This window comes from Mustelus asterias, chromosome 12 (genome assembly GCF_964213995.1).
Source record: "Mustelus asterias chromosome 12, sMusAst1.hap1.1, whole genome shotgun sequence".
Lineage (NCBI taxonomy): Eukaryota > Metazoa > Chordata > Chondrichthyes > Carcharhiniformes > Triakidae > Mustelus > Mustelus asterias.
In genome coordinates, this window is record NC_135812.1 from 8,580,035 (window position 1) to 8,604,218 (window position 24,184).

Here is a 24,184-nt window from a genome sequence, read left to right on the forward strand (position 1 = left end):
GGCGATATGATTGAAACCTGCAAAATTCTGAAGGGGCTTAAAAAGTGTGGATGCAATGCAAGGTGGGGGAGGGGGCACAGTCTCAGGGTAAGGGGTCAATCATTTAGAACTGAAATGAGGAGAATTTTCTTTTCACTCAAAGTAAATTGTTATCCCAGAGGATTGTGGATGCTTCATTGTTGGATTATTTTTTGGCTGGGACAGACAGATTTTGAGTGTCTCAGGGAATGAAAGGACACGGGTGCTGGTGAGAATATGAAGTTGAAGCCCAAGATCAATCACGATTGTACTGAATGGCAGGGCAGATTCGATGAACTCCTATTTCTTATGTTCTTAAAACAGCTGTTGCACTGTGGGCGTAGTTCTATACTCCTTTACGAAAAAAGGCAGTCATTTCAGGCAATTTACTAGTGGGGCTGATGAATCAGAAGTGATTGACATGAGCAGATCATGTGAAGCCACCTCGACTCATTTTGGTCCACCTGGCCTGATTTGGTACCCCCCCCCCGCCACACCAAGTTAAAAGATGTGTGTTTTGGCTGCATGGTCTTCGGGTGAAATACGTTGAATGAGAACATTCACGTTTAGTGAGGGTTTGTGGTGTCCATGGGGTGGGGTGAGAGAAAAAAAAATACCCTTGCTTTTCTTGACAACCTTCTCCACTTCCTTCAAGTTCCCTATTCCAACTTCAGGGGCATTGCTGTGAGGCCCAATTCAGTCCCCACCTTCCAACAACCGGTGCATCAAGTATTGATCACAACACAAGTCGTAGGCATTTTCCCCTCCCTAAACCAGGTATATTCACACCAACTGCATTGTTCTATATCCCTCTGGTATGAATCGGAAAACTGGGGATGGAAGCCAAGAATTTCTTGTTATGGTGCAACCAAGAAAAACTGACTTAAAACTGAAAAGCAGAACACCTGCTGCAAATAAATAGCATATAAAATGAGAATTAATTCCACTCTTGATTCAATAAAGGTTTTATTGAGGGGGGGTAGAGTGGAGATGATTTGTAAGACATAAACCACCAGCATAAATTCCATATCTATTCCACACAACAAAATCCCACAATCTTGAACATTCCAATGCATTGTCCAGCAAGCCCTCGCTGAACTAGATGCTCTAATTCAACACAAACCTGAAGGCTAAGCAGTTAAAACACAGAAGTATTTTATCCCTGGGGAAAACAGGACAAAGGTAAACCAGGTGCAGGAAAATGAGTGTAGGGAGCTCAACTCAATTCCTGGAAATTCACATCATCAAACTGCCCCCCGACTCAGCACCACCAATCTCACACAGTGCATTAAGGTGGCTGACGAAAGGTACAGCTATCAATGATTGTTCAAGGCGGTGTCTCAGGCACTTTTAACACACTACTGGGGAGTTATGCCCTGGACCTTGATTTTGTTGTGCCTGATCTGCACGTGTTCCAAGCAGCAAGTCAATGAATACAAACTGGAAAACCTAATTCCGCCCTTTTCTAGTAAACAACAGAAAAAACATAAAATTTAAGTACAAGGCATTCAGAACTACAATATTTGATATATATCCTAAACAGCCTTTTCTGCTAGTTTGCTTAATTCCAAAATAAAGCCAAATAAAAGTTTAGAGGGAAAGGCTGCTCGGTTCTGACAGTGTGGATATACTGATCCACACTTCCACTATCACAAGTTGTATTCTGAAACAAACACAGGTTCACATTAGAGTCATCTAAATGGCTCAAATGCATTAGTGCTCCTTTAAGTGCAATTTCTCAAATACAATAGCACAGTTTCACCAAAGCTCTTGCGTGCAGTGATTGGTTCCATATCACATCTGTCAATATAATGCATCCATTACACAAACTGAAAGCAACAATTTTCCAACCCCCACCATTGCATGCGAGCAATGGAATAAAATAGGCTTGGACTGCATGTCTTCAAGCTGAATTATTGATAGGAATCCTATAAAACTACAAGAAAGATTTTTGCTGTTGACACCGACTGTCAGTTGGAGGCATTTTCTTAGACTTACTGGCAAGACAAATGGGTCTGCTCTAGATTAACATACATCTAATCCAAAACACAACTTCAGAGGATCAAATCAATTTCTCCTCACTCATTGCTTAAAGCCACAATTTCCCAAGTTGCTGCAAAGTAGACTTGTATACAGTGCATCACTTATTTGAAATTCTTTCCAGTACCATCCACCCTGGAGTGGGAAGAGATCAATTTCAGAAATATGAACCTAGGTACATCTCTGGCCCCTGTTGGTCAAAACAAGCTCATAAGAACACAAGAAATAGAAGCAGTAGACCACACAGCTCGCCGAGCCTGTCCCACCATTCAACACAATCATAGTGGATCTTTGATCTCAACTCCACTTTCCTGCCTGCTCCACATATCCTTCAATTCCTGAAACTAAACTGAGGTCCCTATCTGCTTCAAGAAGACGACCATTATCCAGTACCAAAGAAAAGCCAAGCAGTGTGCCTTTCCGTTGGCTCAGACATCTATCATTATGAAGTGCTTTGAAAGGCTAGTCATGGCACGAATCAATTCCAGCTTCCCGGACTGCTTGGATCCACTACAGTTTGCCTATCGTCACAACAGGTCCACAGCAGACGCCATCTCCCTGATCCTGCACTCAACCCTGGAACACCTAGATAACAAAGACACTTACAGACTCCTATTTATTGACTACAGCTCAGCCTTCAACACCATTATTCCACCATCTCCAAACTCCGTGGCCTGGGCCTCATTTATCTCAAGAGGCTTGGAATACAAAAGCAGGGATGTACTTCTGAGGCTTTATAAAGCACTGGTTAGGCCCCATTTGGAGTACTGTGAGCAATTTTGGGCCCCACACCTCAGGAAGGACATACTGGCACTGGAGCGGGTCCAGCGGAGATTCACACGGATGATCCCAGGAATGGTAGGCCTGACATACGATGAACGTCTGAGGATCGTGGGATTATATTCATTGGAGTTTAGGAGGTTGAGGGGAGATCTGATAGAAACTTACAAGATAATGAACGGCTTAGATAGGATGGACGTAGGGAAGTTGTTTCCATTAACAGGGGAGACTAGGACGCGGGGGCACAGCCTTAGAATAAAAGGGAGTCACTTTAGAACAGAGATGAGGAGAAATTTCTTCAGCCAGAGAGTGGTGGGTCTGTGGAATTCATTGCCACAGAGGGCTGTGGAGGCCGAGACGTTGAGCGTCTTCAAGACAGAAATTGATAAATTCTTGATTTCTCGAGGAATTAAGGGCTATGGGGAGAGAGCGGGTAAATGGAGTTGAAATCAACCATGATTGAATGGTGGAGTGGACTCGATGGGCCGAATGGCCTTACTTCCGCTCCTATGTCTTATGGTCTTATGGTCTTATGGTCCTCCCTCTGCGACTGGATTCTGAATTTCCTAAGCTATAGACCACAATCAGTAAGGATAAGCAACAACACCTCCAAGATCATCCTCAACACCAGTGCACCACAAGGCTGTGTTCTCAGCCCCCTCCTATACTCCTTGTACACCTATGACTGTCTGGCCAAATTCCCCTCCAACTCAATTTTCAAGTTTTCAAGAGTGACGACACCACCGTAGTGGGTCGGATCTCAAACAATGATGAGACAGATTATGGGAATGTGATAGAGAATTTGGTGAACTGGTGCGGCGATGTTAATCTCTCCCTCATGTCAACAAAACGAAGGAGATTGTCATCGACTTCAGGAAGTGTAGAGGAGAACATGCCCCTGTCTACATCAATGGGGACAAAGTAGAAAAGGTCGAGAGCTTCAAGTTTTCAGGTTTCCAGATCACCAATAACCTGTCCTGGTCCCCGCCCTGCCAACATTATAGTTAAGAAAGCCCACCAACGCCTCTACTTTCTCAGGAGACTAAGGAAATTTGGCATGTCAGCTATGACTCTCACCAACTTTTACACATGCACCATAGAAAGCATTCTTTCCGGTTGTTTCACAGCTTGGTATGGCTCCTGCTCTGCCCAAGGCCGCAAGAAACTACAAAAGGTCATGAATGTAGCCCAATCCATCACGCACACCAGCCTCCCATCCATTGACTCTGTCTACATTTCCTGCTGCCTCAGCAAAGCAGCCAGCATAATCAAGGACCCCACGCATACCAGACATTCTCTCTTCCACCTTCTTCTGTCGGGAAAAAGATACAAAAGTCTGAGGTCACGTACCAACCGATTCAAGAACAGCTTCTTCCCTGCTGCCATCAGACTTTTGAATGGACCTACCTTGCATTAAGTTGACCTTTCTCTGCACCCTTGCTATAACTGTAACACTACAGTCTGCATTCTCTCATTTCCTTCTCTATGAACAGTAAACTTTGTCTGTACAGCGCGCAAGGAATACTTTTCACTGTATGCTAATACATGTGATAATAAATCAAATCAAAGCAAATGTCTACCTCAGCCTTAAATATATTCAATGATGAATACACATCCACAGCCCACTTCAGTGCCTCATAAGCGTTAGAATTCCAAAAATTCACAACCGTTGATTCTCACCAGAGTCAAGAAATTTCTCATCTTAATCCTAAATGATTGGCCCCTTATCCTAAAATTATGATCCAGAGTTCTACATTCCTTACCCAGGGAAACAACCTGTGTTTACCTTGTGAACTCCTGAGGATGGAGGTCTGAGGCCAGTAGGGCAGGTACACATACCTTGGCAATTAATTTTATACTGCATTAAAGACATTCAAAATCTTCATAATGACTGCAATGCTGCTTTATCTTCAAACATAGAAGTCACTAATAGCAATATGGCAATTCAGGAGCTACAGTTAGGTGCATTGGCCATGCTAAATTCGCCCTCAGTGCACCCGAACAGGCACCAAAGTGTGGTGACTAGGGGATTTTCACAGTAACTTCATTGCAGTGTTAATGTAAGCCTACTTGACACACTAATAACTAAACTTAACTTTTTAAATGTATGAATGGTTTTCAACAGCTGCCATACAGTGGTATGAATTTGTGCAGTGCGTAGAAAAATATGCATGTGATCTGCTTACATTTCTAATATCCAACAGCAATAAGTTAGGGACACACAATTTATTCTTTAACTTTCTAAGGGGTAAATGAGTTATGTACATTCAGTGCCTCATAAGAGCACTGGTAAATACTGGCAATCACATGTTCATTATAGCATCTGTGTGAAACAGTTTCATCATTACATCAGCACTAAATTTGCAGAAATCAGGTGCTTACACCTCAAACGGAGTCATATTCCAGATTCAGATTTAATTTATATTAGAACTGAAGCCCTGGTGCAAAGATAGGAATCCTATAAAACTACAAGAAAGATTTTTGAAAGATGTGCAGACATAATTTAAAGTTTATTTTATTTTGTCACAGGTCGGCTTACATTAACACTGCAATGAAATTACTGTGAAAATCCCCCAGTCGCCACACTCCGGCGCTTGTTCGGGTACACTGAGGGAGAATTTAGCATGGCCAATGCACCTAACCAGCATGTCTTTCGGACTGTGGGAGGAAACCCATGCAGGGGAGAACGTGCAAACTCCACAGACAGTGACCCAAGCCAGGAATTGAACTTGGGTCCCTGGTGCTGTTAGCAGTTGCATATATTGCTGTCTGGGCACCACATTCAAGATTTAAACACTGTACATCTGTAAGTTTCAGGAAGTGGGGACAAAACAAATCACAATCTTAACGCACCATGCTCTCAGTTTAAAAGCCTCTGGAATATCGGGGTTAATCAATATGGTGCTGGATGACAGAACAGATAGGGATCGGCCACCAAAATCTGAAAGCCGGACTCCTTTAATAGCCACCACTGGCTGCTGTGATCCATCAAACTTCTCAGCCTAGAAACAGAAAAACAAGAAAGAATCAATGGTGGCTAAAGATCATTTAAAGCAATTGTTTCAGCATTCTCTGGCACCTGTTCTAGGGTCTCTGTCACTGCTGGCCTTGACACAGGCACTAGCGGTGATAAAATGGCCTAAGGTAGCTCCTATGATAATTTCTCCTCCCTGCAGTGCAAGCACCTTGCTACTATAAATGTACCTCCCCCAAAAGTGCAATCCAGAAATCACAAACTTGCCACTTTAGGAATCAGATACAACCAGTCTGCAAATAATATTCAATACAAGAGCACAGAAACAGGCATCTTGTCGCTCTTCAGAGCCTCACTTCACGCGATTGAAGACCTTTTAATACTCCACTTTTTAGGCAATTATCTAACACACTTAAAAGTAAATCTACGTACACTGTTTCATTGGCGAGAGACAGAAAATTCCAGATTCAAACCACCAATAATTTATTTTCTACTTTTCACTTGAGTATTTTAAAATTAGTGCCCTTGTTACAATCTCACTCATCAGTGCAAACAGTTCATCACCGTATACACCAACATAACCTTTGAGGGTCTCAATCCTTGCAATTGCAATCCCACATCCATGGCAAGATGCGAGGGAATCTACATTGTACTATTACTTTTATATCAATGTCATAGGAGGATGTCGTAACCTGCATACTGCAGACTAACAAGTCGACAATTACTTGGTTGCCTTTATATTCTACTGTTCCAGTAACAAAGCCAAGAGATTTTGGTTGCATTACTGCCGTATTAATTTGCATCACCATCTGTAATGACTTGAGCATCTCCATACCAAGGGGGAAGACTGTGACAGGTTGGTAATGTCACTGGACGAGAAATTTAGAGGCCCAGGCTAATGTTCTGGGAACACAAGCTCAAATCCCACCACAGCAACTGGTGAAATTTAAATTCAATTTGTTAAAATATCTAGTCCCAGTAACAATATCCACGGAAGCTCAGTTGGCTGGACGCAGAACGACGCCAAAAACACGGGTTCAATTCCCGTACTGGCTGAGGTTATTCAGGAAAGCCCATCTTCTCAACCCATGCCTGAGGTGTGGTGATCCTCAGGTAAAATCACCACCAGTCAGCTCTCCCCCTCAAAGGGAAGAGCAGCCAATAGTCATCTGGGACTATGGCGACTTTACCTTACCTTTTGCCTGTCCAACCTCCTTACGTAGTCAAGCGCTGTTGCAAGGCTTTCACAATCCGTGGTGCCTCAAATTGCTACCAGAAAATGTTGACTTTGCATGCTCAATTCGAAAGCCCACCATTACTACCCAAGAAATGAATGCATTTGTCCTGATACTGTAAACTGGTTTAATATTCATGTTTCAATTGCACGGAATTCTACACCACAAAGCTTATAAGATGAGGTGCAATACACAAAATTAAAGCTGAACTGATTTGGATACATTATTGGATGATTTGGGGCTACTGGACCTAAACTGATTCAGGACAGGATGCACATACTCTTAGGCACACATAAAAAGGACAGTTAATAGTTGGACGACTTTGTCTGATGTAAAGACCCAAGGAAGAGGCTGCTGGTTTTAGCTGCATCTTGCACCAATATTGCACAACTGCATCTCCAACTTGTGTGTAGTATTGGTGCAAGCCATGATCAGAAGGCTGGCACCCAGTGCTTCCCTCCTGAAGGCAGCAGCACAGAATTATCCATAGTTCACAGAATTCAGTCTACAACCAATATAACTAGGCATAAACTCTGCTGCAAGAAAATGCATATAAATTTGAGTATTGCTAAACTTTGATTTATTCAATCTAAAAAATTTCGGATTAAAAATAAAAAAGATGCTTACATCTTCACCCCACAGTGTTGTACTGACAATTTTTCCACTCATATCCAGCAGATTAACATTTCTCTTGGATACTTCTCGATTGTTTGACCTCACTGTTATTTTAGTGACATCGTCGAATGACTTGCAGACTCCAATAACATCTGGAAAGAGACATTTAAAGAAGGTGACCAATACAAATTCTAAAAGGATATACTTATTAGGATAGAAGAAGAGCACAAATAGCCACAAGTCTTTGGAAAGTTTAGTACAAGGACAGGTTTAGTGGCCCGGGAACAATTTAGGTTTAAAGCTACTTGTCCCAAAGTTTAAAAAGAAAGTTTATTTGTCACAAGTGAGGCTTGCATTAACACTGCAAAGAAGTTACTGTGAAATTCCCCTAGTTGACAGTCCGGCGCCTGTTCGGGTCAATGCACCTAACCAGCACGTCCTCCAGAATGTGGGAGGAAACCGGAGCATCCGGAGGAAACTCACGCAGACACGGGGAGAACGTGCAAACTCCACACAGACAGTGACCCAAGCTGGGAATCGAACCCGGGTCCCTAGCGCTGTGAAGCAGCAATGCTAACCGTGCCGCCCTACTTTAAGTACAATTTTAAGTTACAGTGCTCTAAGAATAAATGCTCAGTTGTTAAACACGTTCAAGTCTGAAGTCAATACATTTTGGACTCTAAGGGGATATATGGATATGGGGACCTGGCGGGAAAGTGAAGCTTGCGTCGAGGATCAGCCACAATCTTAATAAATGGCAGATCAGACCCCTTATGTTCTTTAAAACACGTTTTGGAGGGGGTTCTTTATTTTGTCACACAGGCAAAAGCAACCAAATTACCATATCCCACTTTAATCTACTTCGCAGTGAACAGAAGTTGCGCTAGTAAAGAACAGGGTGAGGCAGCCAACGCATTCCCTTTTAACTTGTTTCCTGACAGCACCATCCAGTGACCAAAAACAGTACTGTATATTGCAAATTTCAGCTCTGCATTAAATTTCCCCCTGAAAGTCTCTCACCAAGCATTGTGTCTTTGTTCTTGTTTTCTAGTTGATCTATTGGTACAAATTCAAACTGGACTGTAGGCAAATCATCCACATCATCACAAGGGACCACGGTGGTGTCATTATTAAAAGTCATTTCATAATCATTCTTCACAGATGTATACTGTTTATTGGCTGTCTTCAAGGTTCCCTTTGACACATAATACACCTAGAATGACAAAGCAGAAGCAGCATTTTACTTGATTGCTTTTTATATCACTGGCGAAGATTTATATCTTCTCCCCCCCCCCCCCCCCCCGCCCCCCCAAATTAAATCTTAAATTTAGAGTCCATACAAACCTCCACATGTGGGTCATAAATAAAGCAGCTTAATAATAATGTTGCCATATGCACACGCTGACCAGAACTATTCACATCATTTAGTACAGGCTTCACTTCTTGCAATTTTCTCTGGAAGAGCCTTTGCACTTCCTCCCAATCCCCACATGCCTCTGGCTAAGACAAGCATTCCCAGAGACAAAACAGAAAAGCTCAATGAAGGCACCCTTCCTAATCTATTAAATATGGGGAGGCAATGGCACAGTGTATTGTCAATGGACTAGCAATCCAGAGACCAGAGTAATGCACTAGGATCCCACGTTCCAATCCCACCACAGCAAATGTTGAAATTTGAATTCAATAAAAATCTGGAATTAAAAGTCTAATAGTGACCATGAAACCATTGTCGATTGTTGTAAAAACCCATCTGGTTCAGTAACGTCATTGAGGGATGGAAATCTGCCCTCCTTACCTGGGGTCTGGCCTACATGTGGCTCCAGACCCACAGCAATGTGGTTGACTCTTAACTGCCCCTCTGAAATGGCCTAGCAAGCCACTCAATTAGGGATGGGCAATAAATGCTGGTCCAGCCAGTGATGCCCAGACCCCCATGAACAAATAAAAAAAGACTGAAAGAGCCGAATGGCTTACTCCCGCTCCTACAATCAAACCTCTTAAATGTGTCAAATCCTGATCCTCATCCAAAGCTGCAGTGATAAGGAAGAAAAACAAAACGCCAAGCAGTGACCTCTCCACAGCATAATGCTGTATCATGCTGACTGCCATCTCATTCAGTATTTTTCACTGTCAAACTATATTTAACCAGAAAATAAATGGACTCTGGGCAGACTTGAGATCTGAGGCATTTCCTTAGTAATCTATGGCTTTCAATAAAAGTGGTATAAGTTAATAGACAACTTCTTTCAATTTTGTCTTCTACTTTACAATAGAAATAGCAATTAATTTTAACATTAATACTTAAGACAGGGATCGAACTTACATGTTCAGGTGTTATTGGCTCATTCTGCCAGTACCAAATGAAAATATCTACCCTAATAATATTTAAAGGATACAGCAGTATCGTGGCTATTACTGGACTAGTAACCAGGAGACCTAGATTAATGATCAGGAAGCATGACTCAAAATCCCATCCCAGCAACATTCACCTCCCATGAATGAATTTAAAAAAAGAAAAGTAGCTTCTTATATTCTCCCTTTTCATACGCTTAATGAGATTTTAAATGATAAGTCTTTACTCCAACAGCAACTACCAGGGACCCGGGTTTGATTCCCAGTTTGGGTCACTGTCTGTAGGTTCTCCCAGTGTCTGCATGGGTTTCCTCCGGGTGCTTCGGTTTCCTCCCACACTCCAAAGGTGTGTGGGTTAGGTTGATTGGCCATGCTAAATTGTCCCTTAGTGTCCCGGGATGTGGAGGTTAGAGGGATTAGCAGGATAAATGTGTGGAGTTATGGGGATAAGGCCTGGGTGGGATTGTGGTTGGTGCAGACCCAATGGGCCGAATGGCCTCCTTCTGCACTGTAGGGTTTCTATGAACTACCTCCTTCATGCATCTGATGCTAATAACCCTTTGAGTAGTCTCATTTGTTACCAATGCAATGGCTAGTGAAACCAATCTATCACTATTTGTCCTCTCAAAACCTTTCAAAATTCTGAAAAACTCTTGGATCTGCATTAACTTCACTGCCTGTGAAAAATGCCCCACTTTCTTTTATAAATATCAACACATTATTCCAAGAAATAAGTATTTTAGTCAATCGCATATGAAATCACATACAAGGAATAAAAAAACAAGTAAAACCAGGTTAGAAGGCAACTGCGCCAGGATATGCAATTCATTCATCATTTCGAAGTCACATATTCTGCCTTTATATTTCCACTGTAAATTTGAAGGTTCACAGTTATAATGAAAGCTGCCATTGAAAAAACTCTAATTAAATCCTCTTGCCACTGTTGGAGATGCAGCACCCCCACTGGCGAGTGGTTGCAATTACAGCATTGAAAGGCTGTTTTTATTACAAATGTGGACTTGAGTTGCAATGAAAATGTTGACCGAAAAGTACATGGATGCAAGATCTTTTGTAATTTAGATTTTTACCTTAATTTGAATAAGCTCCAATGCAGACAGAGGTACATCTTCAAAACTTCACCCACAATCTTAACTTCAACCATAAGACATAGGAGCAGAATTAGGCCATTCGACCCATCGAGTCTGCTCCGCCATTCAATCATGGCTGATATTTTTCTCATCCCCATTCTCCTGCCTTTTCCCCATAACGCCTGATCCCCTTATTAATCAAGGGGATTAATCACCATGTTGTTAAATGATTATATACTATATACCATACCGCCGATTCTTCAATCCGCAGTTTCTCGACACTAAATCATACATTATGTAATACCTCTGAGTTTATACTGATATTTTAGGAATACAGCTTAGTGACGAGTCAGCAATCCTTTCACATTTCAATGAATTTCAGCAGAATAACATGGGTCTCTTTACCTTATTTAGTTCAATAAGTGGGAAGTACTTATCCACCTGGTCCGTGAAAACTGTGGCTCTAATTTCACCCTGCAAAACAAAGCAATTCAAATCAATAGGAATTCTACATCTAGTGAAGGAGGATTTCTGCATTAAGATCAAAATGAATTAACATTTACTGCAGTTATCAATAGCCTCCAGCAGGCTAAGCGGTACTCCATTTCATTCTTGCCCCAATGTTCCTCCCAATCTATGTTAAGAATACAGTTTCTCTATCAGGAACTATCCCAGAGGGTCTCAGCTGAGATCAAGAAATTACTGTGCAGAGAAATCGCAGGTGAGAAACTACGTTCCAATTGTGTGTCAGTGGGACAGTCTAACTTATGCTTTTTATGCTTAGGATAATTCATTGAAAAATCAATGCTGCCAAACTATTCCATTAAATAGTCAGCTTTGAGACAAATTGCTTCCATTAACTTTTTAAATGAAAGTTCATTGTATTTTAACAAGCAGTACAGTGGAATCTATTTCAGATATTACTGTTCTTTCAACCAAACATCTCCTGATTATCTGAAGAAATTAACAAGAACAGAAAAAAGACACTTGTGCGCAGAGTATCTGTGGAAAAAATAATCAGTAAGAAATACAAATGATTTTCCAAAAAATTGAAAAATTGACATTCACCAATTTTGAACCACAAGATCCATAATTTGGTACTTACTGATCCTGCTAAGTAGAGTAAAAGCACATTTCAGATTTAAGCTAAGTGGAATTTCATGTTCAAAGCATTTATTTAAGATGGGAGAAAAGGCGGCCATTTATTGTAGAAAACAGATCACTGGATTGTTCAGATCCAAATCAACATCTCTTTCGCACGTAGGAATATCAAAAAGGCCAAAAGAAAGATCATACCTTTAAAACAGCACCAAGGTATGGCAAGAATATTACACACAAGTAACAAGAGGAAAAGTGTTGGGATCTGATGGTGCCAATGGCAACAGATACAAATTTGCTGCAGGCACAATGAGAAATTAATGCATTTGCAGCTGCAAAAATCAGCAGTCATGTGATGATGAATAACATATGGATGTAGAATAAAGAGCACTGCAATTATAGATGGATCAAACTGATGTCAGTCAGAGAAATGGTAAGGCCAGAGTAAAAAGAAATGTAGCAATGTAACTGAAAAAGGCAGGTTAAAGCAAATTACTTTGGGGGAATTGCTTTACCCTCTGGTCAAACTATAGACATTGCTACCACACGGAGTGGATGAAACAGATAAATTTGAGGCATGAGGGAAGGTTTGATAGACACACTGGAGAAGGGAAAAGTGGAATGTGCGAGTAGTGGAAAGAGATGATTAGACTGAGTCTTCGGAATATAAACAGTGGCATAGACCAAATGGTTGGTTTGTGCGCTGTGAACTCAATGAACAGTAATCATGACAACCGTTTTATCTTATATTAATCAAAACGCTGCAGTCTAAATTCCAAAATCTAACACTGTAATAAGGATTATTCCCCTCAGAGCTGTCTTCCAAATAGAAATACTACGGCTATACTCTAGATCCTCTTACCTTGTATGTGCCAATATTCAAATCACAACAGGAAATGACAGACTACGCTGGATAATTCATTGCAGTGTTATATTTTGTGATTAGGTGACCCAGCAAGACCATACATAATTTATGTAAACCCCTTAGTTTAATAAAGACAAAATTATTTGAGAGATTATACCTCTAGAGAGCCAGGTACAAAATATATTCCATACAATTCTTTTAAGTTCTAAGGTCAGCTACTTAATGGAGATCGTGATCTGCAGTATTAACTAAGTGCCTACTCTGCCGGTAGGTGGGTTTTTTTTGTTCAATATTACTCATTAAAAATGTTGTCAAAATATGTTGTGAATGCACTGAAAGCAATCTAATGCTTTAAAGTTGCGATACTGGGACTCTAAACTGGAAGTGACAAATCAAACTCCTGCTCTGAGTGACATTCTTACTTGGGCTATTACATCCAGTCTACAGCCATTCAGCCCAACCATTCTGTACTGGTATTAATGCTTCACATACTTCCCCTTCAATCCTCTTCATCCTGCTCTACCCATTTATTCTTCTATTGCTTTCCCACTTTGTGTGGTTCTCTAGATTCACTGTAAATGCATCTCTACTATTAACCTTAGCTGTTACATGTGGTAGTGAGTTTCCCATATTCTCACCATCCTCTGGATAATGGAGTTGAGTTTCTTCTGAATTCACTAATGGTTTTATCAGCGAGTCTTATCTCTGTGGGCGGCACAGTGGCTACCACTGCTGCCTCACAGCGCCAGGGACCTGGATTCAATTCCGGCCTCGGGTGACTGTGTGTGGAGTTTGCATATTCTCCCCGTGTCCGAATGGGTTTCCTCCAGATGCTCTGGTCCTCCCACAGTCCAAAGATGTGTGGGTTAGTTTGATTGGCCATGCTAAATTGTCCTTTAGCATCAGGGGGATTAGTAAGATAAATATATGAGAGGTTAAGGGGATAGGGCATGGGTAGGATTGTTGCTGCTACAGGTTCAGTGGGACGAATGGCCTCTTTCTGTACTGTAGGGATTCTATGATTCTTTATAGCCACGGATTCAGTCACCTCATCTGTCCACCTATAGATATCTTCTCTATGTCCACCCTATCAAACAACTCTATGAATTAAAAGACCTGCCTTTGGTCACCCTTCTCATTTACAGAGATGCTCAGTCTTTCATGATAGTTATAACTGCACAGTACACAGTGTAGACATGGGATACTGACATGAAGAACTACACCTGAGCCACACAGCCATTAACAATTAGAGCACTCAGCACCAGCATGAGTGGGATATGGGTTGGATTATCATTCTTTTCATGTTTTACTGTAAGATACAGAAGCCCCAGCATTTCCTATGGTTGGGTAAACATGGAGGAAAAAAAAATCAAAGGATAGTCATGCCTGAGTAACAGCTTGACTGCCAGCCCACTTTCAGCTGCTGTGCTGTTGAAACTGTGCTCTCTCCAGCCAGGAGCCCCAGTGCTCCAGGACTACAAGTCAGTGCAGCCTGCTGATCTTTTCAACAGGTAAGGCACAGCTATATAATCTTGCCATGCCAGCATGTTACCATGGCAATGGGCACTGACTGGAGTCTCACCACCAACTTCATAAGCTGCATATTATCGTTTACTAATTAATTTGTTCAACGGCCATTTTCTCTTAACCTTGACATGCAGTAATGGAGTTTTATTTAATTTTTAAAAACATGGCCAAAAAAAGAAACGAACTGAAGTGTTGCCAGAATGCTTCACAAACTTTAGCTACTAAAGGACACCCAAATTAGAGACCAATAAATCCATCCTCAGAACTTTCCTGTGGGACCTTATTCCTTATGTTAGCTGTTAGTAAAGACAAGATGACCTGGCAGACTGGCAGTTTAAGACGGCAGCCAACCCGCCACTGTCCTGTGGTTCACCGAATCCCTACAGTGCAGAGGAGGCCATTCAGCACAGAGTCTGCACCAATTCTCCATCAGAGCATCTTAGCAAGGCCCACTCCCTACCCTATCCCTGTAACCCCATACAGTTACCCTGCTAATCCTGCTAACCTACACATCAATGGTGCAATTTAGCATGGCCAATCCACCTAACCTGCACAGCTTTGGACTGTGGGCAGAAACCGGAGCACCTGGGAGGAAGCCCACGCAGACATGGGGAGAACATGCAAACTCCACACAGTCACACAAGGTTGGAATCAAACCCAGGTGCGTGGTGCTGTGAGACAGCAGTGCTAACCACTGTCAGCCTGAATTTAAAATAAATTTAATGGATGGACCACAATCAAGATTTTAAAAAAGACAGCCGATAAATTTAGATACCTGGAACTGGAACTTCCTATCAGGAAGTTCATGCAGGATTCCAATGCCTAACCCGATTAGCTGCTTTTTGTGTCAGGTCAGGAGTTGAAGATGGGTAGAGAACTGGATAATTATCCCAGGAGAAAAATCTGCAGGAAAAGGACAGGGGAGTGGGACAAGATGCGTTCTCCTTGCAAAGAGCTAGCATGGACACGACAGGCTCAATGGCCTATTTATGGAACTACTCTTATAATTCTATATGACGACTGACACGAGTGATGACTGAGCGTTTACACAGATAATGCATGAGCCATGCATGGCAGATTCTGTTCTGAGTCAGTAGAGTTAGTTCATCTCTGCAGTTTTACCATACGCAAGCAAAAATAATCTCAAAACTCCGAGGTGGGGTGGTAGGGTGGGGGAATAAACTGGCATTTTCACTCTTTCATATCTAGGACAACATCAGCACTGAGTACAGCTGTGATGTCTCCCATGATCAAAAAAGCCTCCTTATAGTCACCTCTAGAGTCAGAGAGGCATTGTTATGGCACAGGCAGCCATTTGACCCATCGACTCTATGCCGGCTCTCTGTTGAGCAATCCTATTAGTCCTGCTGCCCCACTCTATCCCGGTAGCCTCACAACTTTGTTCCCCTCGAGTACTCAATCAATTTTCCTTCCTTTAAGTGATTGGTTGAGGTACCAAAAGGGCAAGTGTTCATATACAACACTTACACAGTGAGTTAGCATCTTGGGGAGAGACCAAAAAAATGGAGTATAGAATTTAAAAAACTTAATTTTCTAATAGTTACACTTTTTTTTGTTTAAAGCTGCATCTGAATTTTTTTTCATGTTGCTTTTTCATGTGACGCACACATGCAGCTTACAAAGGATCACATTCCTCTGACCCGCCTGTGCACTCTGAACTGATGGTCAGATAAAACATTCTCACACATCTCACACAACTCAACAGAACACCCAACAGCTGGAAACAATTCACCAGCCCCCTCATTAGAAAACGGTGCTAAGGAGTCATTACAAATTACATTAATGGAAACCATTCCAATATTGGAAAAAGGGTTAAAAGCTTAATTTGCATAGCGTAACTATTTAATTGTGACAATCTTCACAGCTGCTAAAATTATATTCTAAATTAGCAGGGAAATAGAAATTCCGCTCGCGCACTCGAGCTTTCAGAAAACGTTAACAGGTAGGCAGCAGCGCTTGATCAGCTAACAAGATTCTTCGATTTTTTTTGCAGATATTTTTGGCATGGCAATATGAAAATGATATCTGGAAGGCGGTTTGTCAACTCAATTAGGGAGATGCTCTAAATCCCTCCGTTAAGTGCAATAATCAGGATGGCCTGAAACCTAACGTTGGATAAGTACTGGCTGTGCAGACCGCAGAAACATCAGGTTATGGCAGGTCTTCAAAAATGACGGGACAGTCTGGTGCCGGGTTGTGAAATCTCTGGCCTGCATGGTGCTCTAACATACAAACAAGTATTTGAAAAACTATTACCAACAAATCATTTTAAATAGCATATTGGATTTTTTTCCCCTCAAAAAGCCTTAATAATAAACATGGGTAATAAAAAAATTAAAACAAATCAATACGCAATTTTAAAAAGGTTTAAAAAATAAGTCCATCAACTCAATCAATAAGTTGACTTAAAAATGCTCCAAGAATAAAGAGTCCCAAATAAAGATGGATTGGTTTGGTCACCATGTAGAAAGATCTCCCTTAAGGCCTAGCCAAGCAGCAACTGAAGACTGCCCCCTCCTGACCAGCACACGCTTTGCTAAATAAGCAGCAGTTTACTGGGACCACCTCCTAGTGGTGAGCAAACAAAGCACAAAAGTGATTGCAGAGAAAAAGGAGATTCCTACACTCTCATCCAGCAGCTCAATGGAAAATAGCTTTCCCTCTCCACGGGAGTTGCTCCATGTTCTAATCTGACTCTTATTGGTAACACGAGCCCGGATTGTCCACCTGGGGAAAAAGGAGAGATTTAATAGAGCCTTTTTATTTCACAACTTAAGCCAATTCAACAGAATAGACTCTGAGCAGAGATTATACCTAACAACCTTGTTAATACTCTTGGCATGACAGGCAAAAATCAATTTGTAGAATATTCTAAAATGTTTTGTTACTTGTGAAACACGGCAAAGGATTAATGTGATCAGCGAAAGAGAAGCGGGACTTGTCCTCAGGAAACAAAACAGATTTGCGCATTTTGGAAACTTTCTTCAAAGTTACCCATGAACAAGCGCTCTTGGAATACTTGTGTGCATTTAAGATGCCTTGAGCAATTGCAAAAAGGGAGGGGGGGGTACTTTGCTCAGCCAATGTTTCTCCCCCAATTCCCCCAGCCCAGGGCGGAACCTGAGTAGACAAATAAATCGGAGGTCTGATCATCTTCAATTTTGTTTGGTCTGACTATCCACATTTGGAAAAACACCCATTTTATTTGCTCGTCTGAAAATTCCCCAAGGCCAGGTCAAACTCAGTCAGTGGTGACATTCCTGACAGAGCTCTATTAACATTCTTACACATTCTTACACATAGAATACTGCAAGTACTTCACATTTTAGTGCATCTGAGTTAATAAAAAGCAAAAAATAATATACTGACTTCACTTCTCCCACCTGAGTGTTATCCAAGGATTTCTTCAATTTATTAAACCAAGTGACTGTTCTGAAGAATGTTTCTTAATAAAGGTTGTAACTAACTGCCAAACATCATAGCAACCTTGTTCATCCCACACTTTGTTTGCCCCACCATTGACAGTTATATCTTCAGCTGTAAGCCCAAAACGTGAATTATCTTTAAAACACGCTCTCTTCCTTTAAGAAACCAATTAAAGTTTGCCTCTTAGACCAAGTATTAGGTCGCCTATGCCAAGATCTCCTGCCATAGCTCAGTATCTAATTATTAAGGCTGTTTTACTACATGAAAGGCCCTATAAAGTTTCAACTTCTTGGTGTTAGTACTACATTTGGATGGCAGTAACCTTTAAAGTAAAGATACAATGCAGACAGTCTGAGGAATGAAGCTGTTAACACAAAATATATAAAATAATGAAGCAGCAATTCATTGAAAATCAAGATTTGGGTGGTGATGGAGCTAATTATTTGGTGTGTCTCAGCTGTGGATCAGTAGCACTGTGGCATCTGGGTTCAGAGATTCCAGGTTCAAGTGCCACTCCAGAGATTTGTGCACAAAATTCAGACTGACATTCTAGGACTGTAACAATATGATCAACCCAACAATCTGATACTTGGTTCGAACTCGGGGGTAGATTTAAGTGGTGCAGATATTGTTAGAGAGTTATGGGATTTTGACCCAGCAACAAAGAAAAGTGAAGGAATGGTAATATATTTCCGAGTCACTGCCATTGTGTGACGGTGGTGTGAGTGAATGTTTGGGGATGGGATGCCAATCAAGTGGGTTGCTTTGCCCTGGATGGCGTCAAGCTTTTTCAGTGTTGTTGGAACTGCATTCATCCAGGCAAGTGGAGAGTATTCCATCACATTCTTGACTTATACATGTAGATGGTGGACAGGCTTTGGAGAGGGGGGTGGCGTTGTGGTACTGTCACTGGATTAATAATCCTGAGACCCAGGCCAATCCTCTAGGGACGTGGGTTCAAATCCCACCATGACAGCCATTGGAATTCAAGAACCAATCTGCTGTATAAAGCTAGTCTCAGTGATGGTGATCATGAAACTACCATCAATTGTCATAAACACCCATTTGGTTCTAAAGGGAAGGAAATCTGCCGTGTTTACCTGGTCTTGCCTACACATGACTCCAGACCCACAGCAAAGTGATTGACTCTTAACTGGCCTCTGAAATGGCCGAGCAAGCCACTCAGTTCAAGGGCAATTAGGGATGGGCAACATGAAAGAATAAAAGAAAAATATGTAGGTGTTTGTATTGTGTGCCTCCTTGTGTAGATTTCCTTGTGTCTGTATTTGCTTGTACATGTATGTCTGTGCATGTGCGTTACATTTGAGGTAACCAAGGTGGTAGATGAGGGCAGTGCAGTCAACGTTGTCTACATGGACTTTAGCAAGGCCTTTGACAAGGTACCGCGTAAGGTTAAATCTCTCGGGATCCAGGGCGAGGTAGCCAATTGGATACAAAGTGGGCTTGATGACAGAAAGTGGTTGTAGAAGGTTATTTTTCAAACTGGAGACTTGTGACCAGCGGTGTGCCTCAGGGATCAATGCTGGGTCCACTGTTATTTGTTATTTATATTAATGATTTGGATGAGAATTTATGGGGCATGGCTAGTAAGCTTGCAGATGACACAAAGATTGGTGCATAGTGGACAGTGAAGGTGGTTATCTAGGATTGCAATGGGATCTTGATCAATTGGGCCAGTGGGCCGATGAATGGCGAATGGAGTTTAATTTAGATAAACGTGAGGTGATGCATTTTGGTAGATCGAATCAGGGCAGGACCTACTCAGTTAATGGTATAGCGCTGGGGAGAGTTATAGAACAAAAAGATCTAGGAGTACAGGTTCATAGCTTCTTGAAAGTGGAGTCGCAGGTGGACAGGGTGGTGAAGAAGGCATTTGGCATGCTTTGTTTCATGGTCAGAACATTGAATACAGGAGTTGGGACATCTTATTCAAGTTGGACAAGACCACACTTGGAATACTGTGTACAGTTCTGGTCACCCTATTATAGAAAGGATATTATTAAACTAGAGTGCAGCAAAGATTTATTAGGATGCTACCCGGACCTGATGGCTTGAGTTAAAAGGAGAGGCTGGTTAGACTGGGACTCTTTCTCTGGAACATAGGAGGCTTAGGGGTGATCTTATAGTAGTTTATAAAACAATGAGAGGCATAGATACGGTAGATGGTCAACATCTTTTCTCAAAGGTAGGGGAGTCTGTAACTAGAGACAATCAGTTTAAGGTGAGAGATACAAAAGGGCAATTTTTTCACTTAGAGGGTGGAATCTGGAATGAGCTGCCAGAAGTAGTAGTAGAGGCAGGTGCAATTTTGTCTTTTAAAAAGCATTTAGACAGTTACATGGGTAAGATGGGTATAGAGGGATATGGGCCAAATGTGGGCAATTGGACTAGCTTAGTGGTAAAAACTGGGCAACATGGACAAGTTGGGCCGAAGGGCCAGTTTCCATGCTATAAACCTCTGAGTCAGGAGGTGATTTACTTAGGATTCCTAGTCTCTGACCGGCTCTTGTAATCAGAATATTTATATGGTTGGTTCAGTTCAATTTCGTGTCAATGGTAACCCCCAGGATGTTGATAGTGGAGGATTCAGTGATGGCAAAGCCACTGAATGTCATGGGGCAATGGTTAGATTCTTGCTTATTGGAGATGGTCACTACCTGGCACTTGTATGGCATGAGTATTACTTACCACTTGTCAGTCCAAGACTGAATTTGGACATGGACTGAATCATCACGATGGTGCTGAACACTGCGCTCAGAAAACATGCCCATTTTGACCTTGTGATAGAAGGAAAGTCACTGATGAAGTAGCTGAAGAGCCTAGGACATTAACCTGAGGGACTCCTACAGAGATGTCCTGGAACTGAGATAACTGACCTCCAACAACCGCAACCAACTTCCTTTGTGCCAAGTATGACTCCAAATAGCAGTGTTTTTCCAATTCCCATTGATTCCAGTTTTGCTAGATCTCCTTAATTTCACACACTATCAAATGCTGCTTGATGTCAAGGGAAATCATGCCCCCCTCACTGTTGGAGTTCAGCTCTTTTGCCCATGCTTGAACTAAGGCTGCATTGAGGCAAGGAGCTGAGGGGCCCTGGCGGAACCCAAACTGAGCATCAGTGAACAAGTTGTTAAACAAGTGCCGGTAGACCACATTGTTGGTGGCCCCTTCCATCACTTTGCTGCTGATAGAGTGTAGACCGATGGAGCACTAATTGGATAGGTTGGATTTCTTCTGCATTCTGTGCATAAGACGCACCCAGAAAATTTTCCAGTGTCGGGTAGATGCCAATGTTGAAGCTGTACTGGAACAGCTTGGCTAGGCGCATAGGATGTTTTGGAGCACAAGTCTTCAGTACTATGGCCGGAATATTGTCAGGGGCCCTGTGCCTTCAGCTGTTTCTTGATATCACATGGGGGTGAACTGAATTACTGAAGAATGGCATGTGATGCTTGGAGACCTCTGGAAAGGGCTAACAGATCAGCCACTTGGCACTTCTGGTTGAAAATTGTTGCAAATGCTTCAGTCTCATTTTTCATGCTGATGTCCTGCGCTGCCGTCATTAAGGATGGAGATATTTGTGAAGCCGCCTCCTCCAATGAGTTGTTTAGTTGCACCACCATTCAGAACTGGATGTGACAGAACCGTAGCACTGAGATCTGATCTGTTGGTTACAGAAACATTTAGCTGTGTCTGTTGCTTGCTGCTTATTCTATTTGGTATACATGTGTGTTGTAGCTTCACCAGGTTGACATCTCATTTTTAGGTATGCCTGGTGCTGCTCCTGACATACCCTCCTGCACTCTTCATTGAACCAGGATTGATCCCCTGGCTTGGTGGTAATAGTAGAGTCAGAGATATACCAGGACATGACGCTACAGATTGTGGTTGAGTGCAACTCCGCTGCTGATGGCTCAAATTACCTCATGGTTGCCCAGTCTTAATTGCGAGAACAGTTTGAACTTTGCATAACCTGATGGAGGGTGTCCTCAATATGAAGACGGGACTGTCTCCACAAGGACTGTGCGGTGGTCACGCCTACCAATAGTGTTAAGGATAAATGCATCTGCGTTAGGTAGATTGTTGAGGATGAGGTCAAGTACACTTTTGTTGGTTCCCCCACTGCCTGCCATGGACCCAGTCTAGCAGCTACGTCCTTTAGGACTCAAGAGGCTCGGTCTGTAGTGGTGCTACTGAGCCACTCTTGGTGATGGACACTGAAGTCCCCCACCCAGAGTACATTCTGCATCTTTACCATCTTCAGTGTTTCCTCCAAGTGGTGTTCAACATGGAGTACAGATTCTGCAGCTGAGGGGAGTCGGTTATCAGCAGGTTTTATTGCCCATGTTTGACCTGATGTCATGAGACTACATCAGGTCAGGAGTCAAATGTTGGGGACTCCTAGGATAACTTCCTTCCAACTGTATGCCAGTGTACCATCCGCCTACTCTGCTGGATCTGTCCTGTGGGTGGGGTGGGACATGCCTCAGGGATGGTGATGGCTTTGGAGACATTATCTCTAAGGAGGACTTTGCAAGTCAACACAATGGCTGACTTTGTTATTATGATTTCTGGTGCCTTGGTTGATGCAGAGTTCTCCTTTTGGTTTAATTCCTTCGAATTGGCTTTTTAGCAGTTTGATACAACTGAATGGTTTGCTAGGTGATACCGGAGATGAGGGGTGTAGCTTATGAGGAGAGATTAAACAGATTGGGTCTGTACTCGTTGGAGTTTAGAAGGATGAGGGGTGATCTTATAGAGACATATAAGATAATGAAGGGGCTGGATAGGGTAGAGGTGGAGAGATTCTTTCCACTTAGAAGGTAAACCAGAACTAGAGGGCACAGCCTCAAAATAAGGGGGGGCCGGTTCAGAACAGAGTTGAGGGGGAACTTCTTCTCTCAGAGGGTAGTGAATCTCTGGAATTCTCTGCCCATTGAAGTGGTGGAGGCTTCCTCGTTGAATATGTTTAAATCACGGGTAGATAGTTTTCTGATCGATAAGGGGATTAGGGGAGCAGGCGGGTAAGTGGAACTGATTCGCTTCAGATCAGCCATGATCTTGTTGAATGGCGGGGCAGGCTTGAAGGGCCAGATGGCCTACTCCTGCTCCTATTTCTTATGTTCTTATGTGATATCAGAGGGCATTTAACAGTCAACCATATCGCTGTGGATCTGGACAGGATAGTCAAAACAGGGCAGGTAAAAATGGCAGGTTTCCTTCCTTAAAGAACATTAGTGAACCAGATGAGTTTTTACATCAACAATGGTCTCATGGTTTCATAGAATCCTACAGTGCAGAAGGAGGCCATTCGGTCCATCAAGTCTACACCGACCACAATCCCACCCAGGCCCTATCCCCATAACCCCATGTATTTACCCAAGTTAATCGCCCTAACACTGAGGGGCAATCCACCGAACCTGCACTTCTTTCTACTTTTAATCGAATTCAAATTCCACCATCTGTTGCGGTGGGATTCAAACCCTTGTCCCCAAAGGATCATGCTGCTTCTCTGGATTGCTAGTCATAGAACATAGAACAGTACAGCACAGTACAGGCCCTTCGGCCCTCGATGTTGTGCCGAGCTTTGTCCAAAACCAAGATCAAGCTATCCCACTCCCTATCATTCTGGTGTGCTCCATGTGCCTATCCAATAATCGCGTGAAATTTCCTAAAGCGTCTGACTCCACTATCACAGCTGGCAGTCCTTTCCACACCCCAACCACTCTCTGAGTAAAGAACCTACCTCATACATCCCTCCTATATCTCCCACCATGAACCTTATAGTTATGCCCCCTAGTAACTGGGCGGCACGGTAGCACAGTGGTTAGCACTGTTGCTTCACAGCTCCAGGGACCTGGGTTCGATTCCCGGCTTGGGTCATTGTCTGTGTGGAGTTTGCCCATTCTCCTCGTGTCTGCGTGGGTTTCCTCCGGGTGCTCCAGTTTCCTCCCACAGTCCAAAGATGTGCGGGTTAGGTTGATTGGCCATGCTAAAAAAAAAATTGCCCTTAGTGTCCTGGGACGCATAGGTTAGAGGGATTAGTGGGTAAATATGTAAGAATATGGGGATAGGGCCTGGGTGGGATTGTGGTCGGTGCAGACTCGATGGGCCAAATGGC

At 42.5% G+C, this 24,184-nt stretch overlaps 1 protein-coding gene across 1 annotated transcript in view; it reads right to left on the bottom strand.

Moving 5' to 3' along the window:
• The window catches only part of rpa1 (replication protein A1), a 64,874-nt gene that overhangs the window by 14,197 nt on the left and 26,493 nt on the right, over nt 1-24,184 (bottom strand). The window contains exons 8-12 of the mRNA XM_078224673.1: nt 17,238-17,340; nt 11,508-11,576; nt 8,683-8,875; nt 7,675-7,814; nt 5,692-5,840 (exon numbers count right to left, since the gene is read on the bottom strand). Of these exons, the coding sequence (XP_078080799.1) occupies nt 5,692-5,840; nt 7,675-7,814; nt 8,683-8,875; nt 11,508-11,576; nt 17,238-17,340 (654 nt within the window). The remainder of the gene's footprint in view (nt 1-5,691; nt 5,841-7,674; nt 7,815-8,682; nt 8,876-11,507; nt 11,577-17,237; nt 17,341-24,184) is intronic.